The sequence below is a fragment of the Rattus norvegicus genome, chromosome 3, assembly GCF_036323735.1.
Source record: "Rattus norvegicus strain BN/NHsdMcwi chromosome 3, GRCr8, whole genome shotgun sequence".
In the NCBI taxonomy this organism is placed as follows: domain Eukaryota; kingdom Metazoa; phylum Chordata; class Mammalia; order Rodentia; family Muridae; genus Rattus; species Rattus norvegicus.
This window is the reverse complement of record NC_086021.1, coordinates 135,691,762-135,708,534: the sequence shown is the minus strand read 5'-3', so window position 1 is coordinate 135,708,534 and position 16,773 is coordinate 135,691,762. Positions and strand designations below refer to the sequence as shown.

The 16,773-nt window shown below is 43.7% G+C and overlaps 1 protein-coding gene across 2 annotated transcripts in view; it reads right to left on the bottom strand.

The window, feature by feature from the left end:
• Positions 1-16,773, bottom strand: part of Acoxl (acyl-CoA oxidase-like) — a 305,952-nt gene that overhangs the window by 111,757 nt on the left and 177,422 nt on the right. For both annotated transcript variants that reach the window (NM_001106508.2, NM_001415677.1), the window contains one exon: positions 12,288-12,377. In NM_001106508.2, the coding sequence (NP_001099978.1) occupies positions 12,288-12,377 (90 nt within the window). The remainder of the gene's footprint in view (positions 1-12,287; positions 12,378-16,773) is intronic.

The following is a 16,773-nucleotide window of genomic DNA, read 5'->3' as shown; positions in this document are numbered from 1 at the left end:
TTCTATGGAAAAGGTTTTTGGCTCAATTCTTTCCCTGTGCACTTTATTTTCATGTTTTGGCTATTTTAATATAGGTCTGCTCTCATGATTTCTTTCTCAGAAATCTTGTCATTTGTACATTGGATATATAAAATGCTAGTTTTGCGTGTTGGTTTTATATCATGAGCTTTCTTGAGTTTATCAGTCCTGTTGTACCTTTGACATTGTCCTTGGGCTTTTCTGTACAAGGAATATCATCTACATCTCTCTCCCATACAAAAATCAACACAAACGGGATCAAAGTTCTAAATGTAAGCCTCTGAAGTTATGAAGGTACAGAATAAAATGGAAGAGGAGCCCTCTAGAAGAGATTAAATAGAAGGGGAGCACCCTAAAATAGCAGTATAGGCAATGATTTTGAAGCTATGACCTCAAAACCACAGGAAAAGTATAAAAGAGGGGTTATATTAAACGAAACTCTTCTGCAGGGCAAAAGGATCAACCACCAGCATAACAGACAGCCCACAGAATGGGAGGGGACATTTGTCATCGGACAACGGCTTAGCATCTAGACTATATAAGAAACTCACAGGACAAACCAAACCACTCAACTTTAAAACAGACACTTCTTAGAAGAAACAGCAGCAGCCAACAAATACATGAAAACACTCAATATCGTTAGCCATCAGGATGGACCAGTAAACTATAGTGTGGTTTTATTTCACCATTCAGAGTAGATGATAGTAAAACAAAGCAGAAAGAATCCTGGTGGATGGTAAATGGAAAATACTACCTTTACACAGCCATCTTAGAGACCACGAGGCTCTTCAAAAAGCCCCAAATAGAATGACCGTATGATCTAACGCAGCATCCCTTTCTGGGCATCTATCCAATAATGAAGCCAGCATACTAAAGACACACCATATACCTGTGTTTGCTGCAGCACCATTCATAATAGCTAATCATGGAACCAACCTTCCTGCCTATCAATAGACAAGCAGACAGAGAAGATGAGTTTTATGTATACAATGGGGTTCAGCCATAAAAGAAATGAAACCCTGCTATTTACAGAATGGACCACTTGGGCCAGGGAAGAAAGATTGCTGCCCCTAGCCCATGCTGAATGAATCTAAAAATCTAGTGTCCAGAGGAATAATCTAGAGGAAAGCAGTCCTGAGCTGCAGCAAGGACTTCTCTTTTGCATGGAGGAATATTTGTTCTAGTGGATCACAGGACTCTCAGTGGCACCGCCAGACTTCTCACCTATGGACAGACAGCCTTCTAATCAGCAGCTCCTGTACAGAGTTTGTAGAACATGCCACTCTGACCAGGTAGTGCCAGAATGCCTCCCCACCCCACCCCAGCTTGGTCTTTAAGCAAGTTCCCTGGGGCTCATTTGCATGTTTTGCATATTTGCACTTAAGGGTAATAAACAATACATGCAAAGTCTCTGGATGCCATCATTTAGGAAATCTGCCAGGGAGGATCAGACAAGAATCTGCCTCGGTGTGCATCTAATGAGGCAAAAGGAAGTTCTAATGGGATTTCATGAATTCAGATCATAATTGGATTTGGTGGAGGGTGTAATTAAATTTCATCAAGAGCCTAAAACCTCTGCCCTAGAAAATAACGGAAGGGTCAGAAAAACCTACCATCTTGCTCAAAGGGAAATGGGGAAATGCTGCAGAAACTCTAAAGCACATCTAAGCCATGGGACGGCCACCCAACATCTGTAGAACTGGGAGTTTCATCTTTAGGTAAGTGAGCTGAAAACACTGTGGTGCATTATGGGTACTAGATTTATGAGGCTGAGAGGGTCAGCCAGACAGCTTGCATCAGTCAAAATGCCCCAGAAGACACCTGCAGCATGCCCTGTGCTATGTGCCAGAGTTTCTAAGCTGCATGGTCTCCATCCCTACATGATGGCTGGGGCAGTGGTGCTGGCTGGCCGCACTAGGCAAAGCCCAGCTCCTGTAGAATGTGAGAACTGGCTCAGTTGTAAGGTGAATGCTCTTGGCTCACTGGGCCCTACTTTGTTGCTCCTAACTAAAATTTCAGGGGACTGGGGAACAGAAATAACTCTCCATTCCTGGAGATTAACCAGAGACAGGAAATGGGTGGGGAGAACATAGATTCATCTTATCCACTTTCTCTTGTATGAATTATGCTTTTGATGTCAAGTCTTTGACTTTTTCCATGGTTAGGGGACCTGTGAATTTTCCCATTTTTGTTTTTGTTTGTTTGCTTTGTTTTGTTTTGTGTTGTGTTGAGACAAGTCTCTTGTAGCTCAGGTTGGCCTCTAACTTATTATGTAAGCTAAGGATGACTTTGAACTTCTACCCTCCTGTCTCCATGTCTCTCCCAAGCTCTGAGATTCCAGGTGTACACACCATGCCCGTGCCTGTGAGGTGTACACACCGTGCCCATGCCCATGAGATTCCATGTGCTCACACTGTGCCCATGCCTGTGAGGTTTACACACTGTGCCCATGCCCATGAGATTCCAGGTGTACACACCGTGCCCAGGTCAGGATTAAATCTACAGCTTCAGGCATACCAGGTGAAAACTCTAACTAATAAGCTACATTTCTAGCCATTAATTTTCTTTCAAATGCTTCTATTTTTATCATTTATATTTATTTTGGTCTTCTTGAGTACCTTTTGGAAAAACTTGTGATTTTGGGCATATAAACCTGATGGATATTTTGCTAGATGTGTATCAAGATACTGCATTTTCCTTTGAAAACCTCTAAATGCCATGTTTTAAGTTAGAGTTCTTAGCTTGTCCATTACTAGTATGTAGAAGAGCAGTTGTTTTCTATGTCCTGAGGTCTTACTGGACGCAGCAAGTTACAGTAGACTTTCTGTATCCTTTTCAGTGTTCACAAACCTGCAATCTACAGAGACAGGCTTTGTCTACTGTTTAAAGCCTCTATGCCTTCATTTTCCTTGCTGTATTGCATTGGCTATGGTCTCCTATGACACAGTGATGTTCTGTGTAACAGGAATAAATAAGATTCTTGCCTTTTGCCTTGATCTCATAATTTTTCCACCATTCAGTATTTCACCATTAATCGTGTTTGGTATGATATTCATAGATTCTCTTTATTATGTTTACAACACCCCCCTTTCCAGTTTGCTGAAAGTTTTATTACCAAAGGCAGTTGTATATTGTCAACTGCTTTTTCTATGTAAACTAATAGGATCATATGACCTCCCCTTTAATCCACTGATAAAGAAAATTGCATTGATCTCATTTTTGAGTTTTGAAACATCTTTGCATATCAGGAATGAATCTCACTAGCTAGCAGTATGCACTTCATTTTACACATTGCTGGGTTTAATTTATTAACATTTTGCTGAGATTTTTGCTGTCTAAGTTGATGAGTGGCATTGGTCTACGGTTTGGACTCCTGTATACTATTTGTCTGTTAGCTGTGAAAATAAGAATTCTCTCATTTTCCAGAAGAGACTTTGTAAAATTCTTAATTGGCCATTAGAGTTTCTAACCAAGCTCAGGCCTACAAATTATTTTTCAGGGGTTTTTAATCATCACTAAAATGTTAATTTCTGTAACATTTTGGGACTACTTGGAGTACTCTTTTATAAGTTTGATAAATTTGAACAGTCGGTGGCTTTTGAAGAATTGTTTCTTTCTTCCTGAGCTGTCAGATTCACAAAGCTTCTTCCTCATTGGTCCCTCAGTAACTGCACAATCTCTGAGGAAACATCTTCCATCATTCCTGGTGCTGGCAACTTGGGTCCTTCTGATTTTCTGTCTTTGCTTTTTATCTTAGCTTGTTTTCTACGGCTATGGTAAACATCATTAGCAAAAGCAATTTGGGGAGTAACGGGTTGATTTTTTTTCTTCTTTAAAGCTTATAGTCCATCATGAAAGGAAGTAAGTCAGGGCAGGACTTAGAGGTAGAAACTGATGCAGAGACCATGAAGGAATTTTGCCTAAAGGCTTGCTTCTCTTGGCTTGCTCAACCTTCTTTCTTTTCTTTTTCTTTTTTTTCCATCTTTATTAACTTGAGTATTTCTTATTTACATTTCGATTGTTATTCCCCTTTCCGGGTTTCCGGCCAATATCCTCCTAACCCCTCCCCTCCCCTTCTTTAAGGGTGTTCTCCTCCCCATCCTCCCCCCATTACCGCCCTTCCCCCAACAATCACATTCACTGGGGGTTCAGTCTTGGCAGGACCAAGGGCTTTCCCTTCCACTGGTGCTCTTACTAGGCTATTCATTGCTATCTATGAGGTTGGAGCCCAGGGTCAGTCCATGTATAGTCTTTGGGTAGTGGCTTAGTCCCTGGAAGCTCTGGTTGGTTGACATTGTTGTTCATATGGGGTCTTGAACCCCTTCAAGCTCTTCCAGTCCTTTCTCTGATACCTTCAACAGGGGTCCCGTTCTCAGTTCAGTGGTTTGCTGCTGGCATTCGCCTATGTATTTGCTGTATTCTGGCTGTGTCTCTCAGGAGAGATCTACATCCGGTTCCTATCAGCCTGCAGTTCTTTGCTTCATCCACCTTATCTAATTGGGTGGCTAAATATGTATGGGCCACATGTGGGGCAGGCTCTGAATGGGTGTTCCTTCTGCCTCTGTTCTAAACTTTGCCTCCCTATTCCCTGCCAAGGGTATTCTTGTTCCCCTTTTAAAGAAGGAGTGAAGCATTCTCATTTTGGTCATCCTTCTTGAGTTTCATGTGTTCTGTGCCTCTAGGGTAATTCAAGCATTTGGCTAATAGCCACTTACCAATGAGTGCATACCAGGTGTGTTTTTCTGTGATTGGGTTACCTCACTCAGGATGATATTTTCCAGTTCCATCCATTTGCCTATGAATTTCATAGTCATTGTTTTTTGATAGCTGAATAATATTCCATTGTGTAGATGTACCACATTTTCTGTATCCATTCCTCTGTTGAAGGGCATCTGGGTTCTTTCCAGCTTCTGGCTATTACAAATAAGGCTGCTATGAACATAGTGGAGCACATGTCTTTGTTATATGTTGGGGCATCTTTTGGGTATATGCCCAAGAGAGGTATAGCTGGGTCCTCAGGTAGTTCAATGTCCAATTTTCTGAGGAACCTCCAGACTGATTTCCAGAATGGTTGTACCAGTCTGCAAACCCACCAACAATGGAGGAGTGTTCCTCTTTCTCCACATCCTCGCCAGCATCTGCTGTCACCTGAGTTTTTGATCTTAGCCATTCTCACTGGTGTGGGGTGAAATCTCAGGGTTGTTTTGATTTGCATTTCCCTTATGACTAAAGATTTTGAACATTTCTTTTTTTTTCCACGTGGAGAGGTTTAATGAGAGAAGAGTAGAGGGAGAAACAAAGGAGGCGGGCCATGGGCACGTGGAGGGAAGGTGGGAAGGATGGGGAGAGAAGGGACAGGGGACAGAGGGGAAGAGAGCAGAGAAGCAAGAGCAAGAGAGGGTAAGAGCGATTTTGAACATTTCTTTAGGTGTTTTTCAGCCATTCAGCATTCATCAGCTGTGAAATATTTGTTTAGCTCTGAACCCCATTTTTTAATAGGGTTATTTGTCTCCCTGTGGTCTAACTTCTTGAGTTCTTTGTATATTTTGGATATAAGCCCTCTCTCAGTTGTAGGATTGGTAAAGATCTTTTCCCAATCTGTTGGTTATCGTTTTGTCCTAACAACAGTGTCCTTTGCCTTACAGAAGCTTTGCAGTTTTATGAGATCCCATTTGTCGATTCTTGATCTTAGAGCATAAGCTTCAGCTGTTCCTGTGGGCCTGTGTCCTGAGTCCACCAGGCAGGTCGCTTGGAGCAGAAAAGTTGGTCTTACCTGTGGTCCTGCGGCTCCAGTTGCTTGTGGGGGGCTGCTTTTGAGTAACCAGGAGGGCCTGTGCAGCCTTTTCCCAGGGCCCCCTTGCACCAGGGTCCCAGATGGCGTTAGGTGTTTTCCTCTGGAGTCAGAAATGTGGGCAGAGTGTAGTCTCTTCTGGCTTCCCAGACTTGTCTGCCCCTCTGAAGGTTTAGCTCTCCCTCCCACGGGATTTGGGTGCAGAGAACTGTTGACTGGTCCCGTCAAGTCCGGGCAGTTTCTGGACTGCAGGGGATCTGCCGCTCGAGTGCCCCTATCTTCCGGTTCCCAGAGGCTGTATACAGTTTCCTCTTGGGCCAGGGATGTGGGCAGGGGTAGGCAGTGTTGGTGGTCTCTCCCACTCTGCAGTCTCAGGAGTGCCCACCTGTCTGGGCAGTGAGTTCTCCCTCCCAAGGGGTTTGGGAGCAGTGAGCTGTGGGCCGGGATCAGCAAGGTTGGGGCTCCAGCTAAAAACTGGGAGTGTCTGGTCCCAGAGGAATTTTGCCTCTGTGCATCCTGAGTCCACCAGGCAGGTCGCTTGGAGCAGAAAAGTTGGTCTTACATGTGGTCCCATGGCTCAGGTTGCTCGTGGGGGTCTGCTTTTGAGCTCTCCGTGAGGGCGGCAACCAGGAGGGCCTATGCTGCCTTTTCCCGGGGCCCCGTGCACCTCAGCCTTCTTTCTTAATATAACTCAAGACCATTTGCTCAGGGGTGGCCCCACCCACAGTGGTCTGGGCACATTTCAAGAAAATGCCCCAGGGACTGTGCCTCACGTGTTTTGATGGGTTTTGTTATTTCTGCCACTCAGTCCTATGTATTTTTTAAGTTCTTCTGAGATTTGATGTTTGATCGAATTATGTCACAGTACCTAATAATACAGTATTTAGCCATATGTAAGAATTAAATAATTTCTTTGGTTAAAACAATGGGCTATATTGTTTGCTAAAATTAGATGGGCACATAAAGGCAAGTATTCTATATTGTCTCTCAAATGTAAAAACTAAGTTCTATGGATCAGCCACCAAGTTCACTGATTCCACAGTGTCTTCTTATAATACAGACCATATTCTGGAATTTTGTTACTTCAGTCACTCTTATTTTCAGTTCTATAACTAACATTCAATCCTTTAGATCTTTTTTATTTCTTTGCTGGGATTTTTTTTGCCTTGTTTTTGCTTGGAAGACATGTTTAATTATCGCAGAAGCATTTTTCGTGCTGGTAGTTACTTTTAAATCCTTGACATGAAATTCAGCATCTGATTCTTTTCTTTGATCATCTGTTGATAGTTCTCATTTCCTTTATCACTGTCCTGGCTTGTCATAGGACAGTGTCTTATTTGTATCTGGGGTACTTGGATGTTATAATGAGATCCAAAGATTCCTGGATAAGTATGTTCCTCTCTCCGCTGTATTCGTCCTAACAAAAATGGGCCACTGATGTATACTGCCTGGGCATGGGAAGGAGGAGACAGAATGCCAAGTTGTCCCATTCTCCACCTCATTGAGTCCCTTTTGATGCTGGGTGTAGATAGGGGCTTAGCTCTCCACTTCTCACTAAAGCCAGGGAAGGAGAAACTTGGGTACTGCTTCACAACATTTCACTCTTTTGAGACCAAGTGCTGGGGCTCAACTCACCGTCAACCACTTTGAGGGCTGAGAGGGATGAGAATTGTGGTTTGAATCTAAAAATACTATTGGAGGTTATGTGCTTGTTTGCCATTTGAGGGACTTTGGAAGTGATCGGTTCATGAGGACTCTGAACTAATCAATGGATTGGTTCATTGATGGGTTTATAATTCGATAGACTATTGAAGATAACGTGAAATCTAATGGAAGGGAGTGGATCCTTGGAGCCTAGATCTTGTACCCTGCACAAAGACAAGAGTCCATGAACTAAAACCTCTGACTGTGAGTCAATATAGGCCCTTCCTACTTTACCTGATGTTTCTTGGGCATTTTGACATCATGATGGAAAGCTGAGAAATGACCATGGTGTCTCCTAGCCCTTATTCCCACAGCTGGCACCAGGGTGAGCATCACTTTACATCACCCAATTGGTAGATATAGAGGCTCCACACATAATAGGCTCCAATGACCCTACTTGGACGATGATCTAGAGCATTCTCTGCTTCCATTGGGAAGAATATAGAAGATCAATCTCCTGTATGACACAGGGTAGGTACATTTTATGCTGCCTACTCCCATGGGCTATGGGACATATATGTCAGCTCCCTGTTAGAACCCCCTGAAATGATTGGTGAGTGGAGTTAGAAGGAGGATCAGTGTGGTGGTGTGAATATGCTTGGCCAGGGAGTGGTACTATTTGGAGGTGTGGCCTTCTTGAAGGAGGTGTGTCACTGTGAGGTGGGCTTTGAGATCTTCCTCTTAGCTGCCTGAGGACAGTCTGCTCCTAGCTTCCTTTGGATCAAGATGTAGAACTCTCAGCTCCTCCTACACCATGTCTTCCTGAACACTGCTATGCTCCCACCTTGATGATAACATACTGAGCCTCTGAACCTGTAAGCCAGTCCCAATTAAATGTTGTCCTTTATAAGAGTTGCCTTGGTTATGGTATCTGTTCACAGCAGCAAAACCCTAACTAAAACAGAAGTTGGGACCAAGGCCTGGGGTATTGCTGTGATAGGACTAACCATGCTTTTGATCGGAGGAATGTGGGTTGTGGAACTTTCTAAAGTAATGGGCTTAATGGACCATACTAGTTGAAGCATGGAAAACAGTGTTTGTGGGGGTGTTTTGACCTGTGGGGACATAGCTCAAGAGGTGTCAGGGGAGAAGATTTTAGTATGTTGCCTAAAGACTGTTTTTGTGAAGAATGTGGCTACTTTTTGCCATTGTCCGAAGAATCTGCCTGAAGCTAAAGTGAAAAGACTTAGATTACTTTCTTTGACAAGTAATGTCAAAGTCCTAAACAGTCTGGTATAAATTCTATGACATGGTTACCACAGTTCATTCTTATAAAAAAATTTTAATGAAAAGTGGCAAGCTGCAAAAAAAAATACAATTTATGGTTCAAAGAGTAAAGGAGCACCAGGAAGTGGAAAAAAGCTAAATGCTGTGTTCAAGGATATTAAATGGAATTAAGGGAGTGGTAACTTTGGGGCGAGATCTCACCCAGCTCATCTTATGCTTTTGCAGTTGAAGAAGGGGTAGTCATATCTAAGCATGACCTGGCTACTGTTTCCGTCTGGACTTTTGATCTGAAATGAACTACAATCCAGAAATGGAGGGCACACCTGTGATCCAGATCTTGAGGCTGGAAGGCACTGACTTTTGATCTGAATCTTGAGGAATGGTGGCCGTGAAAAGCCTGGGCCCAGGCACCTTTAATCCCAGGAGACAGAAGCAAGCAGATCTCTGAGTTCAAGGCCAGCCTGGGACAGAGCAAGTTCCGGGTAGAGAAAAGCTTAGGTCCAGGCAGGGTGGACATCCCTTTAATCCTAGAACTCGGGAGACTCAGAAGAACTTCATATCTGAGTTCAAGATCAGTTTAGAGAGCAAGTTCCAGGACAGCCAAGCTTAGGAAGTGAAAGAGTTGGAAAATAGAAAGTTGATGATAATGTAAGAACAAGGGGGCCATGTTCCAGCCCCAGTAAGCAGCAGAGCTCGGTAGTTTTGACCATGTGGCTCTAGGGCTTTAGAGACAAGAATAGAAGGGACTGCTGGGCAATTGATGCTGGTTAGCTAAAGCTAAGAAATTAGTGATGATTAGGAAACGACCAGCATCACTGAGGTGAAATCTGGGAAGTGTTTTTTGAGAGCACAAAGAAGCTGTGTTTTAGAGATAGCCAAGGTTGTACCTTGTGGTACAGCTGTACTTGGTAATGCGTAAGAGTCACCCAGGTGGTACTGGTTATCAAGGCATGAAGGTGTCATGGAGAGCAGCTGAGGCTTGACACTGGGAGAGGCAAGGGAAGGCCATTGGTGAAGACGAAGCCTCAGTTGCAATTGACAGCCCAGGACTGAAGGGGTCATGCAAAAAGAACCTTGAGGCTTGGCACCATGAAGGGAGCCTATGAGATGCTATTGGTGAAGCCTAGTTGCAACAGAAGATCCCAGTGTACTGGAGATGCCAGCACCATGGGATGACCACCAAGGACAGCAGCAGCAGTGGAGTGGATCAACCTGAGCTTAGAGTGCTACAGAGGGCAGAACTGGAGAAGTAACCTAAGCCCTTTTGAGAAGTCCAGAAGAGTACGTGTGGATCCTAGATATTGGAACAAGAAGCTGTAAAGTTGAAGTTGCCTTGGAGACCCCAAGATGTTAGAGACACCAGAGCCGTGGGATACCTGCCAAGAAAAGCTACTAACAGGGAGTAGAAGCAGCCCTAGAGAAAGAAGTGTGTTGCAGTCAACAAAGCTGAAAGGATTTGGAGATTTGAAGAGCGCTTTAACCTCAGACATGGAGATTTAAGTTTAGAGTTTCCCCGCTGGGTTTCTGTCTTTCTGTGGTCTAGTATTTAGTCATTATGTCATTTTGGAATGGTAATGTATATCCTGTGATGTTGGAAGTATGTGATCTGCTTTGTTATTTTGATTTCTTAAGAGATTACAGTTTGGGGATTGCATGAATTTCAGAAGAGACTTTGAACTTTGGACTTTTGACATTTGTTGAGACTGCTGTAGAAATGTATTGTTGCAGTAAGCTATGCCTAGGTGTGTCATCCATAGACTCATGTGTGTTTCAACAAGCCTATGGGAGCCTGGGAGTGGAATGTGGTGGTTTGTATATGCTTGGCCCAGGGAGTGGCATTGTTAGGAGGTGTGGCCTTGTTGGAGGAGGTGTGTCACTGTGGGAGTTGGTTTTGAGACTCTCCTCTTAGCTGCCTGAGGACAGTCTGCTCCTGGCTTCAAGATCTTTGGATCAAGATGTAGAACTCTCAGCTCCTCCAGTGCCATGCCTGTCTGGATGCTGCCATGCTCCCAAATGATGATAATGTATTGAACTTTTGAACCTGTAAGCCAGCCCCAATTAAATGTTGTCCTTATAAGAGTTGCCTTGGTCATGGTGTCTATTCACAGCAGTAAAACCCTAACTTATAGTTAGGGTCTCATTTCCCTGTGTCTAGCTGCAAAATAGACATTGTCAAGTTTTTTCCACTGTTAGGCCACTGCATTCCTGGTTCTTCAGCTATGGTAGCAGCCTTCATTTTGGAATGTATTTAGACCATGCTTCATAGAAACCTGAACAAGTAACTGCCTTTCCATTTCTCAAGTTCTAAGGTCCCTAGGAGGCTACTATCTTTATTATCCCTTTCAGTCCCACCCTGTTTGTTGGTCAGGTATTGTCCAGGATGTGGAATTATTAAGAGAGAGAACCAGAGAAGAGGTGGCTATTCCATTGACATACCACAAGCCCCACTATTTGTCTGTTGTTTTTGTTCCTTTTGCCTGTTGCAGAAGTCTGTATGTGGAAATACACATGTGCATGTGGAGCCTGAGGTTGACGTCAGGTGTCTTTATTATTGCATTCCAATGTCTATAATGAGGCAGGTTCTTTCACTGAACCCAGAGCTCTCCCTTTTGTCTAGTTTAGCTGCCTGCTCATCCCATGGCGGCCGGATCTCTGTCTCCTATGTGCTGGGATTACAGGCAGCTGTCACAACTGCCCAGCTTTTTACATGGTTTCTGGGACTCCAAACCTGAGTGACCAAGATTGTATGGCAAGCACTCTCTGCTCTGAGTCGTCCAGCCTCTGTTATTCTCTTAAAAACACAACAATCATATCTTATGTGCTATTTTATATCATTTTACTTTCCATAAGTTTTACATTTCTGTTAGAGGCAGAACTGCTTGCAGGTACAATTTTAAAGGTGATATATAATTCCCCACTGAGTGGTCAGAGTACAATTTACATAATCATTTTGCTATTGATATTTATTGCTATAATAAATTATGTAGTGGTGAGAATGTGTTGCTTCAGTTTTTTTTAATTCCATATTTATGATTACTGGGGCAGAGTCCTGGGGTAGAATTACATATAGTCCCAGAGCAACATGTAAACCCTCTTCTACCTCAGCCAACAGTGAGACCTCAGCATGCTTTCAGACACGGCTGACTTCATAGAGAAAGGAGAACAGTGTCCCAGTTTGCCCTAATATGCATGTCTGTGCTGACTAGTAGGGCTGACCATCCCATACCTTTGAATTTAGCATTCTGCTTTTCATGGTTTATCTTCAGAGCCTGCATACTCTATTGGAATAGCCTTGCTAGTATAAAAATCTGACTTAGTACATGCAAGCGGTTTTCTGAAACTACAAAGACATATTTCAACATCAAAGATGACCTAAACGACAAATACCCCAATCCCCTGTTCAACTGCCTGACAGGAAAACACCTGCCAATTAAATGAAGGTATCAGATAAAGATAAAAATGTACAAAACACTTTGGATTTTTTTTGATAGCTCTTGATCTTGAAAAGCATGCTGTTTAAAATGAATAACTGTGTCCTAACCCTTACCTGAAGCATGACCACATTGTCACCTTCAAAGGTTACAAACACATCTGTGTCACATTTCAGGCCTGAGAGTCGGTTTTCCATCATGTAACCCTGTTATAGGGGAAGAGAAGAAGGGGGAGGAAGAAGAAGAAGAAATGTTTTAGTTTGCAATGATGTCATTACATGGGGAAATTAGTTTCCTTAAAATTAAAAGCACAGATTGGTAAGGAGAAAAAAAATAACCATGTATATCTTACTCAGAATAGATTCTATGTATCTATCACATTAGTTAGCTTTGAGGTCACAAATACAATTTTGGGTATTGTCTTCATTGTTGGTAAAACACTTACAAATGGTCATTTCATATTTAACCAAAAGATTTCAACTAATTATACCAATATTCTGTTTTCAAACTCTTCTGAATTCTACTAGTGGCTTATTCGTATTGCGTCCTAGAGAACAATGCCTCCCTCCTCCCTGAAATAATCCTTCTAAGCACTGAGGATTAATGGAAGTCAAGTTAAAAATCTCACATTGACATTATGAGTATTATTAATAATACTCTTGTAAACTCACACATTAACTAGCTTCCTCCTCCTGTCTTCCCCACCCCCTTCCTTCTCTTCCTTTCCCTCCTCTCCTCCCTCCTCTTCCTCTTCCTCTTCCTTCTCTTCCTCTTCCTCCTTTTCACATCTTGAAATCCTATTTCTAAGGTAGCTATGCAGTTACCCAAGCGCTGTCTGACTCCTCCCATAAAGAATCGGCCCCTCAGGAGAACATAGGTTCGGGTCCAGGCAAATGAGAGGAGAGAGTGTCTTATCACTGGCCTAGGAGCTTTCCCCGTGGCAAGGCCTCTCTCTCTCTCTCTCTCTCTCTCTCTCTCTCTCTCTCTCTCTCTCTCTCTCTCTCTCCTCTGATCTGCTTCTCTTTCTCATCTGGTTTGTTTTCCTTCTCACACTTCTCACTTCCTTATCTGATTTCCCCATTTTTTTAAGTTTCCGATTTCTGGTTTATCCAGACTCCCCCTTCTTAAATAGCTTACATTGTCACTTCCTCTTTCCCACCCGCAGTAACGGCCGTACCCATCATACAGGATTCCCCGTTTCTCGTTCTCAGTTCTCACTTCCCTTTTCCCATGGTTCACACCTGCCACCCCAGTAGGCTTTCTATTTCTCACTTCCCTCTTCCCACCCGCAGCACCTACCCTAACCCATGTACCAAATTTCCCCCTTTGTCGTTCTCAGTTCTCACTTCCCTTTTCCCATGGCCCACACCTGTAGGCTTTCTATTTCTTACGTCCTTCTTCCCACCCGCGGCACCTACCCTAACCCATGTACCAAATTTCCCCCTTTGTCATTCTCAGTTCTCACTTCCCTTTTCCCATGGCCCACACCTGTAGGCTTTCTATTTCTTACTTCCTTCTTCCCACCCGCGGCACCTACCCTAACCCATGTACCAAATTTCCCCCTTTGTCGTTCTCAGTTCTCACTTCCCTTTTCCCATGGCCCACACCTGGGTTCCGGGCCACCCCAGTAGGCTTTCTATTTCTCACTTCCCTTTTTCCACCCGCTCTACCCTCTGTATCTGCTGTGTGCCTGCCGTAGCCACTGTACTGTTCCCTCCACCCCCTTTCTTATTTCTCAGTTCTCACTTCCCTTTTCCTACCCGCCCTACCCGCAGGATTTCACGCCCTTTCTTATATCTCAGGTCTCACTTCCCTTTTCCCATGTCTCACGTCCGGATTCCTTTCCACCCCCAGATGCTTTACATTTCTCACTTCCTTTATGTAGTTTCACCGGTTTGTATAAGTCAGAGTCCCCACTTGTTGGATTCCCTCTCTGTTCATTTACTTGACAATGCCCCAGCACACGCACCCTCTATGATTTCCTCTTTCCATTTACATCAAGTGTCTTGTTTCCTGTTTTTCTCCTTTTCTCACCTCTCTTATCCGATTTCCCCCTTTCCTTTTTTACTTCCTTTTTTCGCTTTTCTTATTTCAATTTCCTTCCTTTTAAAAGTGTGTGTGTGTGTGTGTGTGTGTGTGTGTGTGTGTGTGTGTGTGTGTACAGCACAGCAGGTGCCCACAGAAGCCAGAAGAGGAGATTGAATCCCACGGAGCTGCAGTTGCAGGCAGTTGTGAGGTAGTCAACATGGGTGCTCAGAACCGAGCTGTACCCTTTACAAGAACAGTGCTGAACTACTGCACCACCACCCCGGCCGTAAAGACATTAACCAAGCAAACAACAGCTCCCTGCCCTCAGTGCCTCTTCATCCTTTATTTCTTAAAAATTCATTTTTTTAATTTTACCTATATGAATGTCCACATGTGCACCGTGGGCATGCCTGGTACCCAGGGAAGCCAGAAGAGGGCATTGGATCCCCTTGAACTGAAGTGACAGGCAGTTATAAGCCACCATGTGAGTGCTGAGAAGGAAATTCCAGTCCTCTACAAGAGCAGCAAATACGCTTAACCACTAAACCATCCCTCCAGCCCCTTAAACACACTTCTAAAATTGGCAGATAGCATATGATTTTTATCACGTACAACATATTCTCAAGTACATACACAGTGAAACAACAGTGCTAATTAACCAACACACCACCTCACGTGGTTATTACATTTGGGTTAAAAACCACATAACACCCATACTCTTTATGTTTTTGAAGAATACAATATATCATTATTAACTAAGCTCTATACCTTTGACCAGTGTTGTTGTCCAGTGGGTCAACAGGTGCCTGATCTGTGGGCTTGGCTGGGGTGAGGGGCTTCTACGAGGATTTCAGTGTTATAACTCTTTAGACAGTATTAGTGAAAGGGCTTGCTTGATATATATTTTACTTGAGGTGAACAAGGGCTATATAAACCTTGGAGAGAGGGGAGGGATTTTCAGGGTGAGTGTGTACTGGCTGAGGCCTAAGGTCCTGGGAACCCCTCTGTGGTGTTTTGAATATGCTTGGCCCAGGGAGTGGCACTATTTGGAGGTGTGGTCTTGTTGGAGTAGGTGTAGCCTTGGAGTAGGTATGCCACTGTGGGTGTGGGCTTTAAGATCTTCATCCTAGCAGCCTGGAAGTCAGTCTTCTTCTAGCAGCCTTCAGATGAAGAAGTAGAATTCTCAGCTTCTCCTGCACCATGCCTGCCTGCACACTGCCATGCTCCCACCTTGATGATAATAGACTGAATCTCAGAAACTGTAAGCCAGCCCCAAGGAAATGTTGTCCTTTAGAAGAGTTGCCTTGGTCATGGTGTCTTTTCTCCTCAGTAAAACCCTAACTAAGACATCCTCATTTCCATGAAGAGACATTCCAGGTGCTTGCCAGACAGGTTCTGGGGGGAAGTGTAGGTTGATGTCGTTATACAAGCGACGGCAGATACAAGATAAAACAAGGCCTGTCATTGGCCAAGAAGGAAGGGAGGTGGGAATAGAGGTTTAAGAAAGAGAAGGGAAAAGGAGAAAGAGAGAGAGGCAACATGGAGGCAGATGTAAACGACCCATCACCATGCATCTCTACATAGATACAGGTTGTTATGAATATTTCTTAAAGGATGGATTTCTGTAGGTCAATTTATCTTATCTAGGTAGGCAGTTTATGTCTTTATCATTTGGTTGTGAGTTTATTGTGTGGATTGAGAATTTAATATATAAATCTGATTGTTAAGTTACAGTTTATTGAGTGATTTCACCGAGTAGTTGGGAGTTTATACTTTAATTACCAGGGGGCGGTCGCTGGGAGTGTGGACAGAGTCCATGGCAGAGAGCTGTCATAGGCCAGCCCAGGCTGGACTTCTAGAGCCCTGATTTTACTGGGTAGCTGGAACCAGAGAGTTCGAGGCTAGTAGAGAGCCACCAGGAGAGATGCTAACCAGAGATAAATTATGGTGAGTTTCATATGGCCCTCCGGTGCTGGAACTAACTCCAGGGACCAGTGTGGTGAGGTGCCACGCTGGAACGGCTCGTGGACCGCCTGGGTCTGAGAGTACTTGGGAGCAGCATGGAGCTACTGAGGTAAAAACACCCTGCAGTGCCATGTGGCACCACGGTGCCGGCACTAGCTTGGGATAAAAGGTTACCGCATTTTTAATATTTACTGCAACGGGAGAGAATATGTTGAGCCTGTAATTTTACCAAAGACTATGTGACATTCCTAAGGCACATTGGGCTCCCCAGATAAGGTCAGGCAGGGAAGAGGAATTCCATCTGGGAAAGGGAGACCTCCATTTTCATTTTGGGTGGAGCTCAGGGGACTGTCCAGTCATGGTATACTGTGACCTAACAGCAGGGTTTCCCAACAATGTCTCGCTACCACATTCCCATTAACTACCCCCAGGCTCCAGCTGGTACCATTCTACCTTCCACTCTCATGACACAAACTTTTTAGTTTCTACATGAGTCACATCATGCAGTATTTATCTTTCTGTACCTGGATCATTCTTTTTTTTTTTTAAGATTTATTTATTTGTTATATATAAGTACTGTTGCTGTCTTCAGACACATCAGAAGAGGGC